The 9,337-nt window shown below is 39.7% G+C and overlaps 1 protein-coding gene across 4 annotated transcripts in view; it reads right to left on the reverse strand.

The window, feature by feature from the left end:
- The window catches only part of CPNE4 (copine 4), a 350,544-nt gene that overhangs the window by 27,115 nt on the left and 314,092 nt on the right, over positions 1–9,337 (reverse strand). For all 4 annotated transcript variants that reach the window (XM_006020621.3, XM_006020620.3, XM_006020622.3 and 1 more), the window contains exon 12: positions 7,309–7,363. In XM_006020621.3, the coding sequence (XP_006020683.1) occupies positions 7,309–7,363 (55 nt within the window). The remainder of the gene's footprint in view (positions 1–7,308; positions 7,364–9,337) is intronic.

The raw sequence follows: 9,337 nt of genomic DNA on the forward strand, positions 1-9,337 counted from the left end.
GGAATGCCAGTGGTGATGTACTTGTTTGCTTGACAAAACAATCTGCCAAAATAAGTGAAGTTCAGGCACCGGCTTTATTACTTATTTAAATACAGGTGATCAAGAAAAAGTGAACAACAGGGTATTGGATACATATAAATATAAATGCTGAGAAGCAAGATATGTTATACTTAATCAATTGATAAAATGAGCAATATTAAGTCACTGACAGACTGAAAATTAAATTTCATACCCAGGAATGCATCTGTAGTTTGCAAAATCTTAATTCAAAGACTCATCCATCAAACTTATTCTTTCCCATATGCATATTAATCAAATAGGCTGGAAGTTGGACAGAGTGCTTATCTGGCTAAATATGTACTGTAGATATTTTTGCTTGGCAAAAGGTTTTGTGTTTTTAAACTTTATAATTTACTTATGAACATCTTGCAGAGTTTCCATGGTAAAGAATAAAATGATAAAAGACAGTTCTCCCATTTTTCCTCAGTCCGCTGTCCCTCCGCAACCCCAACCCAACCTTTCACTGGATCTTATTTTAGGTTGGGACATTTTGTGTCTAAGCTTCCAAAAAGAGTAGAGATTGTCATAGGCCTCAAAAAATTCAGTGAAACAAACAGCCAGCAACAGGGATAGTCATGCTGGCTTGCTATTGTCTTTAGCCCTATGACTTCAATGAGGTTTCCTAAAACAGATCTTTGCAAATATACACAGCTGGGATGCTGTTTCATTAGGGAAGCAGGAGGAATGAAAATATTAAAAAACAAAAATTAAACCAAGCACTCTATTCTTTCTATGCAACTATTCAGACCTCTGTCTATGTTAATATTTTTTGGTCAACTTTTGGCAATTTTCTCATTATGAAGGTCACCCAATTTTAACTGCTTTTTTACTTGAATGATGTTTTTTATGGTGGTGTGTCATTTGCAAGCACTACCCTGATTCTTGTCTTCCAAGAAATCTGTGTTGTCTTCCATCTCCTCCTCTTCCTCATTAATGCTGTGATCTCCTGTGATTCCCTTTAAAGCTGTTATTTGCCCTCCCCTGTTTTGCATCTTCTAAATTGGGTAAGGGACAAAGAGAACAGATTACTGCCTTGGAATAACTTATATTTGCTCCAAGTTTTGTTTGTTTTCACTTTGGTTGGTCCTCTATCTCTGAGGGATCTAACTGTTTTGCTCAGCTACAGCAGCAATATCTAGATCTACTTGGCAGACACCACTACTATCATGAGCACCATCTGTGCAGAGTTGTTTGAAACTTCAGATGGGGAACTGACAGATTTACTTTACTCAAAATTTAAGTGTTTCTTGTGTTTACTGAAGTATAGAAGCTGGCTCACTGAGGTGAAAGAGCAGAAGGATGAATTTTTGAGCTGTAGAGGAAGAATTCTCCGGTTGCAATTCTGGATACTATTCCAGATTTGAGAAATATTGTGCATGACATCTTGTTGCCTCTACTAGGATTCTTTCTACCACTGGTAAACCAGCTGCTTCTTGCTGACTGCTGCAAGGTTTATTTGGAGTAGAACTATGGAAAAAATACAGGCAAAGAGACAGAGCAGATAAGCTCACCAACTGGAAATACAGCAGGCATTGTACATGTGGGTGCCGAGTATAGCCGGAATGGGGCCACGATGGAGTGGAATTAGGCACAAACGCGTACTGGTTGAATTGAAAAGAACTTTACTTACAAACTGACGTACAGGGACTTGCGTCGATGCACACAGTGTAGGCACTCTCCGTACAGGTTACAAACAAAAGAGAAAACCGGGTGGCACACCGATGTTTCCGAGCATGCAGGGTACGGGGTACATCGGGACGGTCGTTGACGGGGAGTGGTTGGTGGTTGATCAGGCCTCCAATTTTGCTCCAAGGTACACGAGGAACTCGTTCCCAACGTACACGCGGAGTTCTCCAACTTGGGCGGAAACTACCCAAGCTTTTATACGGCTAGTGAGCCAATTGCTAGCCGCCGCGTATGAATAATTTACAATGAGCCAATCGGTAGCATGCATCCAAACGGTGCAACTGCTGGTTTTGGAGGGAGCTGATCACTGCACCAAGGCTTTTCCCACCGTAGCGAGGCATCCCTTGCATCGAGTACTCGCATTATGCTAAGAATTCTGCTGTGTCGAGGCACTTTCAATTACTAAGTACTGACAGTACACAGAAACATGTTTTTAAAAGAGCTCATATACTCAATAAGGTTATGAAATGCTCAAGGACGTGTAGACATTTCTGCAGAATGGAAGATGTACTCTGTCAATAAGGATTAACAGCACATCAGACACTACACTTAATATAGAAAATGTAGAAAAAGGTGAGTAGGAACCATTAGCATATTATCTTCCTACGTCAACCACAAATTACCAACAGAAACATGACATACTGAAATTGAGGTACTGAGTTCTCTAGCTCATGGAACTCTATAAACTCTTGATATACTGTGCTCATGAAACACCGACCAAGAACATTGTTACAAATTATGGCCATATTGGATTTAAGAGATCTATAATTAGTTATGAATATGTAAAACTACTTCATTACCCATAATGAACACTTAATGAGTTGGGTGCAATTCTTCTAGCTTGTAACAGATGACATACGTAAGACCTGTGTTCTGTTCACTTATCTTGTTCACTGTATTTACCGTCTGTTCTGCCCTGGTTCTCGCTAACCAGGGTAATGCACAATGAATGATTTCATAGCTCTTGTTTAGATCTCCTTAAAGTTGTATTGTTGCATGGTTAATGTTGATGCATCTCAGAAATATTTGGGCAAAGGGTGATTTTATTGTCCTTGAGTTCTGGCCAGTTGTTCAGTAGTGAAATAAATGAAAGTTAACTGCTGGTGTGAAGAGGCCTACATGCAACAAACAGGTTAAAGCAGCAGGGGTCAGCCTTTGTGGCACAAATTAATCTCTATGCCCTCTCTGAAGGCCTCTCTGATCCCTGTCCCCTGCCTGATCTGCTGCTCTACTTTCTGCTCCCTTCCTCCTCCTCAATCTGTGCGCGCCACACACAAGGCAGTGCCTGTGACAGTTGTGGCACATGTGTTATAGGTAGGCCACCCCCTGTTGTTGTGGTTTCATAGAAGGGATATATTTAAAATGAAAAGCAGATTTCATGAACCAAGCTACAGGGTTAGTGCTTTGAAGTATGATGATGATCAGTAGGGCTGTACGAAGCTTCAGTCCCTGATTCAATTTGGTGGAGATTCAGTCTGATTCAGTGGCCGAATCTCCAAATCCAAATCGAATCAGAGGACCCTTTAATCTCTCCAAATCAAATCGGAACCCTCCGAATGGATTCAGAGAGATTCAGAAAGATTCAGAGATTTGGACATAGAGACAGCTTTAAATGTTTTCTCTACATACCTCTAGCTCACAGGTGGCTCATGAGTGCTGCAATGCTGGGGCGCATGGAGTGTCCCACAAGAATGCAGTGGGCTCCCCAGAGTGCTCGGCAGCAAACCCAGAAGTGGACCAGAAACACTTTCAGTCCACTTCTAGGTCTGTCAAGGAGCACGCTGCCCCCACCCCCACTTGCCCGGCCAGCTTGGCGACTGCTGCCTCCTGGGTCGGGGGCGGGCAGGGGGAAGCACCCAGGGACCCCCTACGGCTGATTGCTGAGCCAGAGAGGTGCGGGGGGGGGGGGGGGGCAGCACGCTCCCTGGCAGACCCAGAAGTCAACCGGAACTACTTCCGGTCCACTTCTGGGTTTGCCACCGAGCACGTGGAGGGTCCCCCGCACTCCTGTGGGATGCTCCATGTGCCCCCGTATCACAGCAATCACAAGTTGTGCCTGCTACTTCAAGGTATGCAGAAAAAACTTGTAAAGCTGTGTCTATGTCGCTAATTCTCCGAATCAGAATCAAATCTTCAGATTCAGTTTTGGCTGAATCCAATCAGGGGCACTGATCCGAATGAATGAATCGAATCACTGTCCCTGATTTAGGCTGAATCCAAATCGAACAGGGCCCAATTCACACACCCATGATAATCAGTACCCTATCTAATACCAGAGGATAAAGTATGCTTCGCAGAATAATTGACACTGATATTTCTAATAATAAACCACAACTTGCTTTAAAATATCTTTGTGACTCAGTGGCACTGATGTTAATTAGCAGACAAAAATGTTATGTTGAATAACATGCAACATGTATTACTTCTCCAACATTTATAGCATTGGCTTATTTTTGCAGGAGTGGATGGGATGAGCAGACAATCTGGTAAATTACCTAATTAAGTAGTACAAGTTCTGTTTTGCATTATTTGAAATTTTCCCTGACATTAATTTCCTCATTGTCGCCAGTATGTCAAGGATATGTTTTGCATTAGACATTAAAATTTTTTTCAGTAAACTCTGCAATAATCATGTACATTTAAATTAATGCAATATTTTTAGGGTTGTTAGTCTTGGCTCACAAAAACATTATACTTCACAATATCTTCAATAATCCTTAATAATGCCTCAATATTGACACTGATTCCACATTTCCTATGGGACATGGGTGTTGAGAAACATAAAAAAGCAATTAAAAACAAGCTGAGAATAAGAGCAGTATATATGGGATAACACAACTCTTTGATAGGGACTGTGCAGAAAACTGGTCCCTATCAAAACTAAACAGCAGTTTTGATGACTGTTGACAGCCTTTTCAGTTGTACATGCATACGCTATTTAAGACTTACAGATGCATACTCACACGGTGAAATTGATTTTTTCCTCTCTCATCAGTGATCTGCTCATCCAATGTTGACATGACTTCCTTTTTCATTGGAGATAACACAAGTTAACTTCAGGTCCTCCACCTGTTGCTGCAGCATGGTTATTCCCTTCTTCAAAGTTTCATTCCAGTTGTTAGTGGAGGTCTTATCATCTTGTCTCTGTGACTTCTATGATAACTTTCTACTGAGCAGACCCTAGATGCTGCTTTGGTACCTGTTATTTTTATCTTAATATGTGTGTGCTCTGTGGACCCCTTTGTTTTTGCACAGCTATGTAAAGCATACACACATTCTACAATTAATGCTATTATCTCAGCTTTAAATTACCCTAACTCTAAACCTATTGTCATGTCCCTTTTTCTGTCATTGCCTGAGTGAGTGCCACCATACCACCTCTCAAGGATGCTTTTGGTGCTGAGAGTGAGACTTTCTATGTTTCTTGACCTGTAAAATTCAGTACAAATCCTCAACCTTCCTATCAGCATTTGACTGCAACTTTTTCAACAGAACTATGCAAGTAACAGTTTTGTGTAGCAGGACATCAGCCAGGAGTGGTTGACTGGAGGAATATCTGTTCTCCCTGTGCTCCTGCAATCACTTTATGATGGTGCATCTGTCTTTCATCTCATACCTGGGATTCCCTTGAAAGTCAGGTGAGTATGATACTGCTGAGGACAAATACAATTAATATGTTGCCAATATGCTAGTCAGACTGGAGTTACCCATAGCACTTTCAGGCTGATTATTTCTTCTGGAAAAGGAATACAACTTTGTCAACAACTTCAGTCTATTACCATCATTAAATGTCCTCTCGGGCGATTGCAATCAGCAGAGTATCATGTTCTACCAAGTAGCCATTCAAGTAGGCATGCCTCCCTGCAGCTGAAAGAACTGTAGCCATAGATACATCACAGGGATGCGGAACTAACATCTATTGTAATCACCAACTCAATGCCTTGCACTGGATGGATGATTATATTTGTACATCAAAATAATTGTCAAGGATGTGTTGCTGACAGGCATAAAGAATGATATCCTTCCTCATAAAACCACTGGTTGTGATGGACATATTGTGCCACCTAATCAACCCAGCTACGCACATTGGGTTTTGTAAGAAATGAATAGTGAATTATCAAACATAGTTACAGATGTACAAATTTTGGAGGGGTCTCCTATACAGCATTAATTCTAAGGGTAGTAGAAGTCATTTGATACCATTATCCACACAAACATGAGGAGGATGGCTACCAGATGCTATGGCTGAAAAGGGCACATGATTCATATACATATGTCTGAATAATGATTTTTCATAAGTATTTACCATAGTACCCTCAATAACAGACAAGAATCAAGTGGCTCTTTCTTAAGGCCTTGGGTCATATTGCATTTACAGGACAGTACAATATCTTCCCTTATGTCCAGTGTACCTTTTCACATCAGAACTTTTTAGGCTATGGGGAATTGATCATACTGAAAATTTTACCAGAACATAACATAAAACAAGTTGTGAAGCTGCTGTGAGCACTGCAGTATGCACCACATGTAAACCTGTTATTAAGTGATAACCACTGCCTTCTTAATGTGGACACCTGCATTCGAGCACACAAAGGTACATTTTCCTTAACTTGTCAATGCAGGTATTATGATGACACAACATCTACATTTGCACCTCTTTTAAACGTACAAGTGCATTCCTCACAGTATTTCTGCAACTGTGAGGCAACCCAGCTGACAGCAACTCTAAGTTGTAGCATGGTGATGCCACATCAAATTTGTACTTTCCAAAGCATGAAAGCTGCTGTTTCTCAGATTGAATTTGATTTGAACCAGTGAAGAATCCCTAGGTAGCATCATTTCATATTGCTCCCCACCCCACTGTTTCATATGCAACACAGAATTTTGACACCAATTTTTGTTCTTAGGCCTTTTTCTGTTCTTAGGCCTTCAGGGTCTGTTCCTGCTTTCCTATACTGACTCTACCATTTCCAGATCCTATTTTCTTAAGCTGCCCTTTTCTGGTTATAATGCCAATCTGGACCTTTCTGTGTCTCTTTTGCTTCTTCTGCATTTCTCTCTTATATGGACATTTTATTTCATTCTGGTTTTTACAATTGTGATGCTCACCTATGCACCCAAAATGGCCACAAAGTAGAATTCTGCTAAGACCATTATTTTCAGAAATAGCATGAACTACTTCATCATAAAGCATCAATGGAAGCTTTCATGTTAAAATGCAGCATCCAAATGTTAGTTATATAACATCAGGATTTACAAGTATTCAAAATTTGCTTTAAACAAATTATTCAAAACCTAACCTGAACCTTAAAAGATAAGGTCTAAGGTTATCCTAATGGGACACGAACATAAAAAAATGTAGATTTGCCAATGCCATTAACTTATATTTGATGTATTAACTTTAATGTGAGCCTGATACTTAGAGCTGTATGTATAATGACATAATATCAGAAAGTCATCTGAACACAGAAGCAGAGGGGAAAAAATGAACAAACCACTTGTTTAGTCATAAACTGTAGCATATAAATCAAATAAATTGGAAAAGTTCACCTGTGCACCTACTTTATATTCTGGTGGTATCCTTGCTCCAAAGCCAAAGGCTGGGAACATTTTATCACTGAAATGAAAATAAATAGGGTATTTTTTTCCCACAGAAAAATATACATCATTACACAAAACATTTATCCCTTCATAATAATTAATGAAAAAAATAACAAAGTAGAAGAGTACATAAAAAGCTGACCAAGACTGTCATTTGACCACTATTATTAAGTTTGCAAGAAGTCACCCCCCAACCTATGATTATGTTCCTGCCTTAAAACATATACATTACTAGATTCACAGAAATTCATTTTTGAGATAGAGTATTATGTATTATATGCCTCTATATTGTGACATAGTGAATAGCTTATTTTTCTTGCGATTCGGTATGCCTACTACCATGCATAGATGATTAAAATTCACTCAACTGGTTAGTATTAAGCAGTATGAATAGTCCCAACAATTCCTATATTTAATAATGTCACAATCCTCATAATTCCAATAATCCCATCATTAGTCACATGACATAATTCCTGGGAAGTCTGAGTTTCTGTTTCTACCATTGTCAGTTTAAAAAATTCAGTTTTGTGCAGAGCTCTTAACTGATTTTGTAGATCAGTCCTTTCTACTTCAAATATCAAGTGAATAACACATTGCTGCAGACATACTTGAGAAAGATAAGAGCACCCATTAAAACTGTCAGGCTTCTCAAGATGGCATACTGCCTGAAAGGTACCACGATGGCCCTGACTGATCACTTGGGAGCTGAAGCAACATGGTGAAAAAAAAAAACCTTTTGAAGTTGTAGATCGGCTGACTCAGGGAACTGAAAACGGGTTATAGAAATATCCTCCACCTTCAAATCACTGGTGCACAATATTTGCATATCTGCAGTCAGTACTATTTGATGGCTAAACTTCCTGGATTGCTGTCTTGCTATAAAATAGCCCTGATGTATACTTCCTGTAGAATGTACTATTACGTTACATATTATTACATATATGTTATGCAATATGAAAATCAGTCTTATAACAAGGACCAGCATTGCTTGAATGATAATAAAACATCCTTCCCAAGCAATATCACAGAAAAAGTACAATGACATTTTTGCCAACTACCTGCTGACTACCTTTGATTTTATTAACCACTGCTAGAAATGGGGAAACCCTTTTCAATAGGTGCAAACTGGAATGCAGGTATGCACTAAGAGAAAGAAGAAGCCAATAGGAAATAATATGAAAACGTGCAGTGCTGCATCAATAATTAAATATGGCTGATTTATGGAATTAACACAGTACTGCTGTGAATTAATAATGTGATCTTCCTGCATGACACAGATCTTAATTCCTGATATAATCCTTGCATCACACCCCAAATCCTGTGGCTGAGCTGGAAAACATGAAGAGCTGTGATTTAAATAATATCCTTCCATAACAGGGTATTTAAATCATCTGAATGTAGCATTTTCAGATAAAGGAGAATTGTAATTGAATTGATTATTGCCATTTTGCTAGGGACAGACATTACACATAAACTGGTACAAGTGATTGGAAACCAGCTCAGATCTGTAACAGAATAGAAATTCAGTGCACAAAAAATGTTTTCAAAATGGCCAAAATCAGTTTAAGATAAACCTGGATGGATGCGGTATTAGACTTAACTGATTTAGGTTAAATCAGTTCATTGAATTTCTTTCCCAGTTCCCTTCCAGTTTCAATTTAACTCACAGTCCCCCAGCATCCCTGGATACTTTGCACCTCCCCTGCAAACTCCTCCTTGCAGGGTGGACAGGCAAGCCTTGGCCCAATCTGTCCACCCCAGTTAAGCAGCAGGGAGCCATGCTCAAGCCTGGGCCACCGCAGGCATGTTGCTACATTTCTGGAATCAAAAGCGAATACCTGTTCACTTGCTTATCGGTTCAATCTATGCAGTTTAGACTAACCTACGAAGATTGAATCAATTCAGCCTCAGGCTTTTTGACTGGCTTACATAGCCATTATGACTCAAACTTCTCTGGGTCTTTTGCATCTCATCACCATCTTTCCATTAA

The sequence above is a fragment of the Alligator sinensis genome, unplaced genomic scaffold, assembly GCF_000455745.1.
Source record: "Alligator sinensis unplaced genomic scaffold, ASM45574v1 scaffold54_1, whole genome shotgun sequence".
In the NCBI taxonomy this organism is placed as follows: Eukaryota; Metazoa; Chordata; order Crocodylia; family Alligatoridae; genus Alligator; species Alligator sinensis.